The sequence below is a fragment of the Diorhabda carinulata genome, chromosome 3 (assembly GCF_026250575.1).
Source record: "Diorhabda carinulata isolate Delta chromosome 3, icDioCari1.1, whole genome shotgun sequence".
NCBI classification, from domain to species: domain Eukaryota; kingdom Metazoa; phylum Arthropoda; class Insecta; order Coleoptera; family Chrysomelidae; genus Diorhabda; species Diorhabda carinulata.
This window is the reverse complement of record NC_079462.1, coordinates 4,106,553-4,122,971: the sequence shown is the minus strand read 5'-3', so window position 1 is coordinate 4,122,971 and position 16,419 is coordinate 4,106,553. Positions and strand designations below refer to the sequence as shown.

Genomic DNA, 16,419 nt, shown 5'->3' with positions numbered 1-16,419 from the left:
AGAATGGTCAACGAGTATATTTCACGGCTTCGAATGCTATGCAACGTGCTGAAACACCTGCAGAAACTACATAGACCAGTTTCTTTGCGATCTGCCAAAGCGATCCGTTTGCACGAACTTTGCTTTACTCGGAGATGCCACGTTATTATACTTGGAATGCTTCATCGAAGAATTTTCAAAGACGGAAGCAAGGCGATGCGGTTCCTGGGTATCCGGATGTGCGTTCTACTGATGCTCTTGGTCGCATGTATACAGTTCATCCAAAGAATAATGAATGTTTCTATTTGCGGTTGTTGCTGCACTACGGACTGTTAATGGAGTAATATTCCCAACATATCATGCTGCATGTGAAAAACTGAACTTATTAGAAAACGATACCCATTGGGATACCACAATAGCTGAAGCCATTATGTCTGCATCTCCAAGTCAGATACGCACATTATTCGCTATCATAATTTCGACATGCTTTCCATTAAACCCATGTAACCTGTGACACAAATACAAGGATATAATATGTCAGAAGATATTTTACATAAAATTCGTGTCAGTTCCAGTAATCACGATGTTGAGATCAATGAAGAGATACATAATCGTGCTTTACTCTTGATCGAAGATATGTGTTACCTCATGTGCGGTAGTTTATTAATCAGGTTAGGAATACCAGCGCCAAATCGGCATTGTTATCTTGTTTCCGATGTCCGATAGTGGACCCAGGTCTCAAACCAAGTGACAACAGAGTCCAAAAATTCATATCCCATCCCATCGGTTTCGTGGGCATGAAGAATTCGATGGCTTCCACTTTATTACTGTTTGTTGTTATCCGACTCACCTTGCTCAAACCTTGGAACCTTGGCCTCTAAAAATGTTGTTGATACTGGACTTGCTGATGTCATCTCGTTGAGGTCCCGAACCGTCACCATTCCATCTTTCAGCATTGCTTCTTCCACTTTTGCAATCTCTTCCTCTGAAAATGTTATTCGTCATTGACGTCTGTACGCTTGTCTTGGAATTCTCTGCGCCGTTTAGGCAGATGTTGCGCACTCATACAATTTCCCCCATACACCTCACACAGTTGGGAATGAATATCTACCGGGGGAACAGAAAAATGACAAATCACAGAGCGTAATTCGCACCTGACGTGAGAATAAAATGGAAGCTCCATCAATCATAGTTATCAAAACAAGAATGAATGTTTTAGACTGCTTGCTGGGGTGGAAATTCGGAGAAACGAAGCTAATTTACACACCAAAATCGTCAAATTATGCCTAACAGTTTTCGTGGCATCCGCAGCTTGTTGGGAACCTCATTTTATGGAAAACCCTCGTAGACTGACTTCACCCGTCGTGTCCATAATACTCATAGTAATTCTATGACTATTTTCATTGAGTTTTGCATATTTCATGATCTCTGAAATCATATAATGGCAAAGACTAAATCACGCTTCAAATTAAGACGCACAACTACATCTTGAAGTTTAGAACGTTTCGTTGATAATGGCACGAAATTGTTGGATCCGCCTTTGCATTTACTTCCGCCCAATGATCATAAATCTCGCCTTCATATAAATTGCCTTATTTACGTCTAAGATTTGCTTCATATAATGTTACTTCTTCATACCGATGGCTTTTTATAATGGTTGTTTGTCATATTCATGTAAATTTAAAGTAATTGGACTGCTCGGAATACCAAATCTAAATACGCACAGTGAAAATATTAACATACATTCATGTGTTTTGAATAGATTGGATTTTATTTCAATTTCTTATCGTCACCTCACAAAAATATCTCTCTTGAAAGTGAAACTTCAATGTTAGAACACAAGAAAAGTCACTGCGGGTGAATAAGGTGTATGGTCAATCAATTATATATGCAAGTTGTGAATGTCTGATGGAAGCTCACCAAGTGCTCAGTTTCTTTTATATTTAAATTCCGAAAACCAGTAGGAAGCGTGAACTTAATTTAATTAAGTCCTTTACGAAAGAGGAATCTCGAATAATTCAGCAAGCCAGACGAGGAATCTCAAATAATTCAGCAAGCGAGACGAGGAATCTCGAATAATTCAGCAAGCGAGACGAGAAATCTCGAATAATTCAGCAAGCGAGACGAGGAATCTCGAATAATTCAGCAAGCGAGACGAGGAATCTCAAATAATTCAGAAAGCGAGACGAGGAATCTCAAATAATTCAGCAAGCGATACGAGGAATCTCGGATAATTCAGCAAGTGAGACGAGGAATCTCGAATAATTCAGCAAGCGAGACGAGGAATCTCAAATAATTCAGCAAGCGAGACGAGGAATCTCAAATAATTCAGCAAGCGATACGAGGAATCTCGGATAATTCAGCAAGTGAGACGAGGAATCTCGAATAATTCAGCAAGCGAGACGAGGAATCTCAAATAATTCAGCAAGCGATACGAGGAATCTCGGATAATTCAGCAAGCGAGACGAGGAATCTCGAATAAGTCAGCAAGCGAGACGAGGAATTTCGAATAATTCAGCAAGCTAGACAAGGAACAGTGAATATATGAAGAAAAACCTGTAATTTTTATTATCCCGAGTTTGTTTATTGTGGGTTACAACCCACTGTAAACGATAAACTACTTAATGTTGAAAATCGAAGGTATTTTATGGAAAAGAAAGTCAGTTCCTCCAATAATTAAATTAGGAATAGATCAAATAACGAGAGAAATGAAAAAGCTGTACAAAGGAAAATAATAGTCACTCAAAATCATGCTAAATAAAATAGATGACACAGAAAAGTGCCAAAATATTGACAGATGAGTATAGTTGAAGTAATATACAAGAAAGGGGACACAAGAAACTGTACCAATTATAGAGAAATCACAATGCTAAGCACAATCAGCCAGATATGAGAGTTACTACTCAAGTTTTGAGATACGGCAACACGGATGTGAATATGTCAAATTTGACATTGCCACCATAAAGTTTGACATTTTTAATAGTGAACGTACTCAGAACGTGTGCTATTTGAGTTGTTTACAGATACTTAAAACATTAATCTTTCGCTGGTTTTCTGAATTCAATCGTGATCGTACTTCACTACAGGATGAATTTCGTGTAGGTTGTCCATAATCCGCTGTTGTGCCAGTTCTGCGTAAACTGATATAGCAATATCGTCATGTAACATACCGTGAGATTGTGGCAGATTTGGGCGTTATTTTCATTCGCATACATTCAATATTGCATGAACATTTGGCTGTCAAAAAGATTTCACGTTGGATACTGCATAATATGACAATCGTTCAGAAAAAGATCGTGTCGACAACTGTATGAATCAGATCTAACAAAATTTGGTCGAACACGAAGCACTCCGAAGCAAATGGTCGCTTGTTTTTTTCCAAATAACTGGAGATGTCTCCACCGTTCCATTAGAGCAACCTAGAACGGTTAATTCTGAATGGTTCATCAGAATTTGCTTGGTAGAAGTGTTTGAAAAAATCAGGGAAACCAATAGAAGAAGATGGCATTCTCCACCACGTTTTGGGTCATCCTCCTTACAATCTTTGTTCTTCATCTGAAGAAGCGGTTGATGCATTCAAATTACATTAAAAGACGATATAGAAAGAACCATAAGAGACTCCAATTGTCCTCAATTTTGACTTCCCTGCTCACCAGATCTCACCAAATGTGATTATTTTCTTAGGGGGTCGTTAAAGGAGTCTGTTTATTCTTCTTCAGTTGATTCCCGCAATGTAATTAGAGATAAATTGGCATCAACTGTCATATTTTGGACTCATATACGCTTCTGCACTATATCGGGACACTCTGTATATAACCGAAATGTATTTACTCCATTTCGCTATGACACACTGTATAGTTACATATAATTTTAATGTGACATTTCAAGGTATATTTTCTTCTATATAAACGAACGTACTTTACTTGGTAAACAACTTCGGATCGAAGTGGAAACCAGATAGTGATTGTAGATATAGCATGGAGTGAGAGTTGTTCCACATTGTTTGCTTCGTATGCTGGAAAATTTGTTGGAAAATTGCGAAAATCGGGATGAGCTATAAAGTTGGCAATTCACCAATAGTCCGATCAATGGATGTAGAACAATATAAAAATAGCCTAGTTTTTTTTTATCTTCTCTAATAGAAAATAGGCTTGGAACTATTTTTAAATAAAAGTGAATAATCAAATGAAGAAAATACAAAGTAAAAATTGAGAAAGTTTGAAGAAATTCAAGTACCTAGGTGTGATAATAATGAACGATGAAAAGATGATCCATGTTCAAATAGAAAGTAATTACACTGAGAAAAGTTCAGTAACTAAGAGAAGTTTTTCATTTTCTTTCAAAAATTGATTCTAATCTACAAAAAATGAAGTTTGAAAGTTAAATGACTTTATTTTTATATCTGAACATTCAGATTTCACTTTAAAACGAGTTAAGCCATCGAAATTGAACCAAGAAAAAGTTTTATGTCAATATTTTCACGTATTAGAAGTAAATCCTGACATTTTAGACAAAACTTGAGTTTGATAATCAAAAAAAGATCAAATTTTGTTCAAAAATCAGTTTAGCGGAAACACAATTACAAATAGAAAATAATTATACTGAAAAAAATGCAGTAACGAAGAAGAGTTTCTAAAATTGATTTTTAAGTACAAAAAATAAAGCTGGAGAGTTAAATGACCTCATTTTCAAATTTCAACTTTCAGATTTAACTTCAAAACGAGCAAAATCTTCAAAATTATACCAAGAAAAAGTTTTATTTCAATATTTTTGCAAATTGGAGGTGAATGATATTTCAGACCAAAATTGAGTTTTATAATCAAAAAAGGATCAAAATTTGTTCACAAATCAGCTTAGAGATGTATCAAGTACGAATATACAATAATTACCTTGAGAAAAGTGCAGTAAATAAAAAGAGTTTCTGATTTTCGTCCAAAAATTGATTCTAAATTATAAAGAATGATGTTTCAGATGTGAATGACTTTATTTCCAAATCTGAACACTCAGATTTCACATTAAAACGAGCAAAACCTTCGAAAGTACACCAAGAAAAACTTCTTTCAATATTTTTACTAAGAAGTAAATTATGACACTTTAGACAAAAATTTGAGTTTGATAATAAAAAGTAAATCATAATTTGTTCAAAAATCAGCTTAGCGAAGACCCAACTACAAATAGAATGTAATTATACTGAAAAAAATGAAATAACGAAGAAGAGTTTCTGATTTTTGTTTAAAAAATTAATGCATTAACTACAAAAAATGACGTTGGATAGTTGAATGACCTCATTTTCACATTTAAACTTTTAGATTTTACTTGAAAATGAGTTTGATAATCGAAAAAAAATCAAAATCTGCTAAAAAATAAGTTTGAGACGAATCAAGTATAAATATGAAACAATTACACTGAGAAAAGGGTAGTAACTATCAATAGTTGCCAAATTTTGTACAAAAACCACAAAAAACAACAATTTAAAGTCGAAAGAACTTGTTTTCACATTTAAACTTCCAGATTTCACTTAAAAATGAACAAAATCTTCGAGATTACACCAAGAAAAAGTTTTATTTCAATATTTTTACATATTAGAGGTGAACGGTAACATTTCATATAAAAAATGAGTTTGATAATCGAAAGAAGATTAAAATTTGTTTAAAATTCAGTTTGGAAATGAATCGAGTACAAATATGACACAACTACACTGAGAAAAGTGCAGTAACTATGAATAGTTTCCAAATTTTGTACAAAAATAAAAAAAATGATAATTAAAAGTTAAAAGAACTTGATTTCACATTTAAACTTTTAGATTTTACTTAAAAATGAACAAAATCTTCAAAATTACCCTAAGAAAAAGTTTTATTTCAATATTTTTACATATTGGAGGTAGAGGATGACATTTCGGGCAAAAAATGAGTTTGATAATCGAAAAAAAATCAAAATCTGCTAAAAAATAAGTTTGAGACGAATCAAGTATATATATGAAGCAACTACACTGAGAAAAAGGTAGTAACTATCAATAGTTGCCAAATTTTGTACAAAAACCACAAAAAACAACAATCTAAAGTTGAAAGAACTTGTTTTCACATTTAAACTTTCAGATTTCATTTACAAATGACCAAATTCTTGGAAATTCCACCATGAATGAGTTTTATAATAAAAAAAAGATCCAAATTTTGAACAAAAATCACAAAAAATAGCATTTGAGAGTTGAAAGAACTATGAAAATGTTCAATAACAACATTTTTTCAAATAGCTAAATAAAGACAATTTGTTAATATACGCCTCAATTTTTACAGATCATTTGATGCAAAATAGAACAATGTTTGATAGGAAAGAAACAAGACTGAAAGCAAAACTTGATTTATATGAAATCATAATAAAATTCTACAAAACAAAAGGCAAAAAAGAGGCGAAAATTATTTGAAGATTGAAATAAAAAATCATGCGTACTATTCTGAGACCTACAAAGATTACGTATGCAGGAAAAGAGCTAATGAAGAAATAGAAAGAGCCTTAGTTCTGGATACAGATAAATTGGAAAAGAATGAGGATCGGGAATTAAAAAAATTCGTTATGGATAAGCACAAATGTGAGTTAGTTCAAATTATATTATAGACTATGAAATAATAGAGAAATGAGACTAAACCCTGGTTGGAATTTTCGAAAGATCATTAGCAAATCAAGTTAAAATTGGCTTCCACAGAAGTGAATAGATTTGAGTTTAACAAATATTAGTTATTGATAAATAATAACAATTTTGTTATTTTTGGTAGAAAAAACTCACCCTTCTTATACTCCTGTCCTTGCTTGAAGGTCTACCATATCCATACCTCTGAGGTGGTACTGGACCTGATCTGGTGTATTCCATAGGAGGAGATACGGGTCGTCCATGTCTATCCATCCATGAACAAGTTTGTCGCATCTGCCACGGAGCACCTCCTCCATAACCTGCTGTAGGTAAATTTGGAGATCGAACGGTCATGCTTAATTTTCTACAGGATTTCAGCATCTGAAAAAAATCATACAAAGAAAAACTTTAATGCAATCATAATATAGAGATGATTTTAGTAGAAAAAATTATTGGAAATTGAATATGTTTTTAGATGTCTCAAAGAGAAGATAAAAGAGTGACCAATTGAAACAAGAGCTCTGAAGTTTACAAAAAAGTTAGAGTTAGAGTTAGAAAACACGAGAGTCCTGTTGGTGTGCAGAAATTTTGCAGGAAAACATCTTGCTATAGATGTTCAACACGTATAGGACAGTGGTCTGGGCTACTAGAAATGATCTGAACACTATGAGAAGTTTCAAAGACTTACTTGCACATATAAAATCAAGGCACGAAAAGAAATCCCAACTTTTCCACCTCCTCCATACATTATTAAAAAGAGTAGTGGAAAATCAGGGACATGCCCCATGATGTAAACCGAAAAAGTAAAGCTGTGAGAAAGAAGTAAATGGGATCAAAGCACCATATTAGAAATTCCATCTAATGATACAAGGAGGGATCCAAAACAGCAGACAGGTATAGAAAAGAAGTACGGACCCAGATACTCAAATACTTCTATTGCTTAAGTATTTTCTAGCAGAAACATATGCAATCGGAAAATATGTCCAACTCAATTTGAAGCAAAATTGTTGCAAGTATGAGATTATGCTTTTTTTTAAAGCCTAGTACCCATTAGAACTCTGAATTCTAAGATCCAAGCAGTTTTGGAAATGCCTGGACAAGTTGAACAAGTTAGTCAATATAAATCAAGTTACCCTCCGATGGTTTCTGGATAAACCGGAGTTGAAGAGAATAAAATACCAGACAGACTTGTTAAAAAAAAGAGCTGATAAACCTTTTGTAGGATCTGAACCCTTCTGTGGGCTACAGGACAATTGAGAGGGCGTAGATAGAAGAAAAATAGGTACTGGGATAATCTACATTTGTTGAGGCAATCAAAGATAATCCAGGGAATCTATAAACAAAAGAGATCTATTGAATGTAACAATTTGGGAAGAACGATTTAAGAGGGTGCTGGTCGGGGAATTACTACCTCAGTAGACACCTGAGTATACAAAATTCAACAGATTCTGCTAAGTAAAAAACGAAATCCACATTCGTTAAAAGTGTGAGCTCCAGAGCACTACACCTGGGGGGAAGTTAGATTTAGATAATGAATGCTGCTGGAGCCATCCTTCGTCTTGAGATTTCTTAAAGATTCAATAGATTAGTTGTGAGCAGTTCGTATTCCCAGTTTCACAGCAACAAAAAGGATTCTTTCGGTCGCAGTGTATATGATATTTTGAGCCATACATGTTAGGATAATAAAGAGAAAATGTTCGAGAACCAACAAAATTTTTTATAGAAATGATTTCGTAAGAAGAAGTTCGAAAAAAAACAAGTAACAAGTGAAACTGTCAACTGTCAACATTAAAGTGGCTAGAGTCACATTTAAGATAGTTACTCCAGAGCGTCCCGAAAGTGTTTTGCAGTACGGAACTGTCACTTTCACTACATGGAACACTCAAAACGCAACTTTCGGTTTGTAAATGAATACAGAACGAAGAACTTTCAGATGGCGTCGTCTAAAAAATTGATTATTTAATCGACTAAAAAATATAATCTATCCATTCAACATATTATAAATTATGAAATGAAATGAATGAAAAAAAGTACAATTTAATAAAAAAACATCATCAACCAATATAGTTTTATTTAACATCCCCTATTCATTGATTACCCTTTTGAATTCTTCACTGAATAATGGGGTGGGTATAGCTTTGGTAATAAATTAGCTACATACAATCTGTTGGAAAATGGAGCTCCTGCTTCTATCAATCAAATCAGCTCGGTAGGGTCGTTGTAATGAATTAACAAATTACGATAGAAGCGTTTTGTATGTAAACTGAATACCTTCAGTAGATAATCACATTATATGGGTTGTAATTCCATACTAATTACTTCATTAAAAACGAATTGCGAAGCTTTAGACTACGTTAGACATAATCGGGGGAGATTCGATTGTTAAGATACTTTGTTAACATGGCGGTACATATCCTTTATATTCCAAGGTGAACATTGAATCAATTTCCATTAAACATAATTTTGTCTCATAAAATTTTCAAATCAAATCAAACAAAAGTGGTTGGTGTGATGAAATAAGTTTATTAAATTTTTTATCGTTTTATCGTTCTATCACGAACTTTTTTGTAAGTACTATCAATTATTAGTAGTGAAATAATTGTATGGTAAATCTAGATTATCGAATTTTTTAACAACCCTGTTAATATGCAATCTGGAAAATTTATAATGAGCAAATGATTAGTAGCAATATACAAATTAACTTGCTCAAAGAAAATTTGGTTTTTTTTAATGTCTACTCTAGCCCAAACAGCCATCACTCCACGACAACTTTTTGTGATTTTTCTAAGGCTTTCGATTTTGTAAATCATATTTTAATCAACAAATTGCAGTACTACGGTTTCAGAGGAACACCTCTCGCATGGTTCAAGTCATACCTTACCAACAGCTTGTAAGGTTCGATTCCACGATATCTTCTTGCAAGCCAATAGAATGTGGAGTGCCCCAAGGCTCAGTACTAGGCCCTATTCTGTTTCTTCTGTTTATAAATGAGTATCAGTTGTAAAATATGTTTGTTTGCAGACGACACTAATTTCTCTTGGAGCAACCCTGGTCCCACTTCATAGGACCATATCTAGTGACCTAACCACCCTTAAATCATGGTGCGATTTTAATTTTCTCTTTTTCAACGCTTCTAATACATTGCGGCCTTTCTTATTCTGTAAAATTCTTAGGGTTTGTTGAGGACAATTCCTTGAAATGGGACTCACATATTGCCGCCTTATCTAAATATTAAGTTCCTCTTGTTTTGCGCTGAGATCATGACTAAAATGCTCACTGCAGGGACTTCTTTAAAAGATTAAACATTCTGAATCTTCCTACCTTATTTATCGTTGATTCGTAAACACCCAATTTCAGAAAGCGCGACTTTTACCTACCAACTCCACGCTTAGAATTAGTTAACGGCTCAATATTTTACAACTCAAAAAATGCATAATCACTTGCCAATTGAAATCAAATCTGGAAAGTGCCTCCTACTCTGTTAACGACTTCTTTTCTAATAATAATATTTAATTCCGGGCATGCTGCAAACTGTTTCACTTTTTTATATGGACTTATATACAAATTATTACCTATTCCTAGACCCCAGAAACACTATTTTTATTTTATTCATTTTGAAATAGCCCCTAGGACCTATAAAAAGGTGTTTTAAGGGGTTATGACCAGGACAAACCTTTGAGTACTGGGTTCTCGATTTTAAGTCTGAGCTATTTCCTATGGTGAGGTACGGCTGTTGAAAATATTTATGTCCTGAACAGTCTTAGACGAGGTTAGACTTATCGAACGGCTCTTTTAGTCAATGAGGAACAGTCAAGCATTTGAGAAAGAGGCTAGTAAACAAACACTCATCTTTCTCGATACATCTGTGATATTTCGTTTCTTTTTTTCACGTGTTATTATTGATGTTTTTTGACAATGAGCGAGAAAGTGGTGTACAGTGAGAATAGAGGAACAAAAATGTCGTTTTGCAGCATGAAGAAACCAAAAATATCTCAAAGAAGACCATTTAATCGTCATGATTAAGAATTGAGGCAATTAATTGGCCCGGACAGTTACGAAATGTGCCTGGAGATCGACAAACAGCGTATAAACTTACTGACCGGTTAAAAGATTAATCTGAGGATTTACGATCTACTTCTCTAGCAGTTATTATAGATAATCAACAAAATTCATTAGCTAAATATGATTTATTAAATAGTTTTTCACAAAGATCTTTACATCTGACTCTCGTAATGGGAAGCCCCAATCAAAGGACTTCTGAATATAAGTGACAAATGCTTTCTCTTTTGCTGTTGTAAAAAAACCGGTTATCGTTCAGATGCGGCAATGTCTTATGGTGGGTCCACACGATACAGACTTTTGTTCGTATAGATATCTGCACAGACTATGATGTTGGATTAAAAAATTTTGCCCAAACATTTGGATAGAATGTCCATACAGATTTTTCATCACTTCAGACTTTTCCAAAGTTTCAGTCTTCTAAAAATTTAAATTTCTTAGCTAGACTTAGGTACATGCACACTCCGACTTTATTTGTCTGTACTGTACTGTACTAGTTTGCACAGACAAAATTCTATAGAATTTTATGGAAGTCTGTATCGTGTGGACCCACCAATACACGAAATTTATTGCTTAATCCATCGGTAACTGCCGTCAGGGCTTATATCATCATCATAGTTCCGATCATATCTGGTCACCACATTGCGTTTGTAAGCTCCAGGTATCCGTAAAAATACTTGGAGGTTATGAAGGAACTTTAGAAGCTTTTATATAGTCTCTATAGTTATTATATTTTTATAAATTAAATTGCTATGAACCAGTCGTAAGCTCGATGTTGGTTGAGGCCAAGGATTTATTTGACATATCACATCATTAAAAAAGGATTCTGGTTGTTTTTTGCTGATCGGGCTATCTGATCTACTTCTTCATTTCCTTTTATACCAAAATGTGATCATATAAACATAAATACGGTGGTGGCATCTTCATTTTTTAAGTGCGCTATTTCTGTTTTAATTAGTAGGAAGATACGATTTTTGGTTTATAAGTGTTTGATAGTTCTGTTAATAATAGAGATAAGGATCTTTTTAATTCTCTAATATGGATGAATACTATGGAGCATTAAACATAATCTTTAGACCAAAATCTCAATAGAATTGCTATGTTTGATTTCGATGCAGAGCCCCATAGTTCAATACCATAATTACAGATGGGTTTCAATGTGACTTTGTATAGTAACAGTTTGTTATTGACTGTTAATTAAGATCATCGACCTATTAACTAGTGCAGTTTACTGAGTTTTACGTCCAATTACTCTCTATTTATTTGTATGTGGGTTCTCCAGATTATTTATCGGTCCAGATGAATTCCAAGGTTTTATTGCACTTTCTTCCTGCTGCAGAAGATACCCGTTCAACACCAAAGATGAATAGGTCCTTCTTCGTTAGATTTGAACAGATTGGAGAGATCATATCAAAAGAATGCCAGTTAACAGATCAGGTGTAAGTAGGAGTTTTTGGAACCGTTGATGACTCGTCTTTCAGAGACTGAAGACAGGTTACCTTCAGTCTCTGAAGACTTGTGAGTGTTGAGTGAGTGAGTGTTGGTGTAGTGGTGTGGTAGACAGTGTGTTCAGTAGTTGAAGATAGTAGACAAAATGCAGAAACCAAACACATTGAGAGCACTTTGAAGAACCCCAAAAAGACGTGTGAGAGCTAAAGCTCAGCATCTCCAGAAGAGGCTGATAATTGGAATCAAACAGAAAGAAGTAGATTTTCCAGAAACTAAAAAATTTCTGAATCTTTCTCTTTTTAAATATTTTAACAAAGTTTATTGATGTTTTAATAGATTTTTCATAAATTTATCTAATTTTTTGATAACGATCTACATATTTCAAGGAAACTTTTTGTTAATAAAAGAAATTCTAAAGTCTTAATAGACATTCAATTGATGGAATCTATAAAATAAGGACTTCTGGAATGTAAACGCTGAGAATAATTAAATATTTATAAAATAAAGAGTGAGCCTTAGAAATAGATGAAGAGAACTAATTCAGTATATGGTGAAATAGGTTACAGATTGTAGAGATCATGTCTACAAGAAAGCAGATGAGGATGATGGGCGTAAAAGCAGAAAAAAACATATGGAAACCATAGGACAACACCAGAAAGTTTACATTAGAGATGGAGCTCAGCTTCACAAGAAAAGCTCAAGAAGAGGCTAAATATTCTGAATTGAGAAAGGGTCCTATTAAAAAAAGAAGATTTCTTAGAGACTGGCAAATTTTCTGAATCTTTCTGGAGATTTCAAAAAATATTTCAAAGGTTCCTTGACGTTTGGGGACAAGAAATGTGACTGAATACGAATAAATAGAAACAAAATTTGAGATAAAGGATGATTGAATGTTTTATTTGGTCCGTGTTGTTGTATGGAGCTATAGTTTGGACACCACAATCAACCGCATAGAAGTATTTGCAAGAAAATAAAGCAGTCTTAGGCTAAGCAACTTTTAACAGTAGAGAAATATCGAAAATTGTCAAACATCGGTCATGTTCTCAGGTGGAATTGAAAATTGACTCTTCAACATTATGAATGGCAAAAAAGGGCCGCAGGGACGTTAAAAGAAAAGGTTGGGGAATGTATAGGCAAACATATAGACAAGGATTGGAAAATTTAGCAGTGGTAATGATCTACATCTTTCTGGGAAACTACCCAAAAATAAAAGAAGCCCAAAGAGTGTTGATGGTCATTCATTTGGACTTATAGCATAAATATACTGACAAATGGGTCTTGCCAATTCGGGAGGTGTGCCCATTTTATTCTAATCAGAGGTAGGAAACTAATTAATTAATTCTTCTTACAAGAATTCTAAAAATTGTATTGTCAGTCTCTATAGTCTCAAACTTTTACTGTCTGTTTTATTGATAAAACTTTACGATATGGGTGGCAGGGATATTTGTAAAATTTCACTTTTGTACCTTCCAGTGAGTGGCTATGAAAAATTCATGCCGATTATGTAAGTTAAATTAATTAAATTGTTTGGTACAAAAAATAATTCAAATAGCTTTAAAACTGATGGTAATAATTACTTTTTAACCACTCACGCAAACAGTCAGCAAATAACGAAATTACCTCTGCTCACTTAATGTCGGATAAAACTGTGAAATAAGGGATATTTTTGAGAAATTAGAACCAGATCGAGAGGATACCGAGCTAGGATAACATATTTAGGAAATATGATCCGGAAAATTATCCTATTTGTATTCATAACGCCTACTGAACGAGCAAACAGGATTGGACTACTAATAATTTTCGTAGAATTTTATGTCATCAGGAAATTCGCGTTTTTTTCAGTGGAATAAAAACAAAAATTAATTATTTTCATCCACTCATTTCATATATCTTATATGTACCGGGTGGGCAACTAAGAACGGCTAGCGGATTTATCTCAGGAACGGATTATACTAGTTCTGGCTATTAAATAACGAGACTGGTTAAGAAAAAAATTTTTATTATAAAAATTATTCTACAATCGAATGTTCCCCCTTCAATATACCCCCATCCCCTCGCCACACACCTTTCCATACTTTTTTTCAACTAATCGAAGCATTACTGGAAGTTTTCTTTGGTGAGTGCCTTTAGAACCTCTGCCGTTTTTTGGTTTACCGCTTCCATCGACTCAAATCGAATTTCTTTCGAAGCAGAACTTTTTCTAACCTTTGAAGGAAATATGAGCAGACCCCTTGACGTAAGAGTTTTTGGCAAGGAGACAGATTTTTTGGCACCAACTTCGCACAGACTTTTGTGACGTGGAATTCCTCGTGTTAAATTTTTCTAACCGTTTCTTTATCGGCGTCTACAGTCTCGGCAATCATTCGGATGCTCATTCGACGAACTGCACGCACAATTTGGTTGATTTTGGTCACTGTTTCCGGAGTTGAAACAGTCACAGGGCGACCTGGGCGCTGGTCATCTTTAGTGCTTTCTCAGGCCTCTCTAAACCGCTTAAATCACTCAAAAACACGCGCACTAGATAGATAATTGTCCCCATATGCCTCTTGTAACAATTTATAGCACTCAGTTGGAGTTTTTTTCCATTTTACAAGAAATTTGAGATTGATACCTGTGTTCGTTTCAAAACGCTACTGCACAAATATTATAATAATGACGGAAACGTGTTTTGGAATGTACGTAGACAAGACATAAAGATACCCAACTCTTTACTCATTTTTCACCACAACTGTCTAGGGCTCCCTCTAGGCTCGCAGTCTTGTTATTCTATAGCCAGACTTCAGCTCAGGGAAAAATGGCCCGGAGAAGCACGAACAACACCCTCTAGCATTCACTTGCTAATTATATAGCTCAGCATTTATATATTTTGTATCGCTGGACAAAGCTCTTTGAAACAACATCAAATTTATAAAAATCGGCCGATCAGAACCGGACTTAGAGGTATTTTTTCATAACAAGGTTCCCACTCTACCCCATCACTTATTTGAAGAGAGACTGAACCTTGTGGAATGACAAATGCGTAGAATTTGCTGCCACTTATTTGGGAAAATTTTCAAAAATTTCGTTTTGCAATGTCATATTTTCCAATACGCCCTTTAGTGATGGACCTAAATTTCTGAAAATACTTTTTCTCGGGTCCAGTTTTTTCTCTGAAGCTGCAATACAATCTGTTTCTGAGAATTGGAATTGTTTACGAACCGATTTTCAAAGTGGCTTTATTGAATCAAGTAAAAATATGGTAACGAAATATTTTCAGATGGATTTAAAGTGAAATTGGAAAAGTTGAAATATACAGAAGAAGCACCAAAAGCTATTAGAACCATTTAAAGACCAAAATATAACCCAAATAATAATAAAAGCCCAGAAATCGGGATGGTTAAGACACTTTGGAATGACAGAAAGACAATGGAGAAAATGGTTAGTCACAAGGCATATAGGACACTATAATAATACAATCGATTTTATCATTCAGTAAATCACATAATTTATATATATATATGATCTTATGATCTTTAAGGCAATATAAGAGGGAGAAAGGGTTTATTTTGATGATGAATAAGGACATTTTTATTCGGGATATGGAACGAAACAAACAGGTTTCCGGAAAATGTAATAAATGCTTTCTTTATTTAAGTAAGCGGCCATTTGGCTGGTGAAGCGGTTCACCAGGTTACAGGAAAATTATTTTCTTGCGAAATCTTCCACAGACCATCGCTAACAGCCGAAGAGGGATAAGGAAGTTTCCTTTTGGGCTTTGAGGAAATGCGCCGTCTAGTAGGGATCCAGGGGTTTTGTAGGATGTTTTTGGCAAGGAAATTGTTTGAATCGATGGTGCAAATCACGAATCAATTGGGAAAGATATTACAATATACATAGAGCTCGCCTAGAAGGTTATTAAGAGATACTGGACTGTAGTGACTGTGCGACGTGTTGATGATTTCCAAAAGAATAAATCAGATATTCTAAATAAAAATTATACAGGTCTTTTTGCTTATCTTCACAAAAATTTTATATTTAAAGTTCTTATATTTTAGTCGCTTCGTTCTAGAAACTTTTTCTGCGTGAATGCATAACATATTTGTATTTCTACGTCAATGGATTTCATGGATTTTCGCTTTGATATGATTCACTTGACTTGAAAAATAGTATACTTACATAAGGACGTAATTTACTGTAATCTGCTTGGTTTCAAATGGAAAGTAATTATTCTCTTATGTTCAATAGGGCGTTCAAGCATAATCGACATAGTTGAAATTAAAACTAAGTGGATTACTCGCTTTAACGGAAAGAAAAATGAATAAACATGT

At 34.3% G+C, this 16,419-nt stretch overlaps 1 protein-coding gene across 4 annotated transcripts in view; it reads right to left on the bottom strand.

Moving 5' to 3' along the window:
- LOC130891365 (whirlin) overlaps positions 1-16,419 on the bottom strand; it is a 181,533-nt gene that overhangs the window by 100,384 nt on the left and 64,730 nt on the right. For all 4 annotated transcript variants that reach the window (XM_057796023.1, XM_057796025.1, XM_057796024.1 and 1 more), the window contains exon 5: positions 6,761-6,985. In XM_057796023.1, coding sequence (XP_057652006.1) covers positions 6,761-6,985 — 225 coding nt within the window. The remainder of the gene's footprint in view (positions 1-6,760; positions 6,986-16,419) is intronic.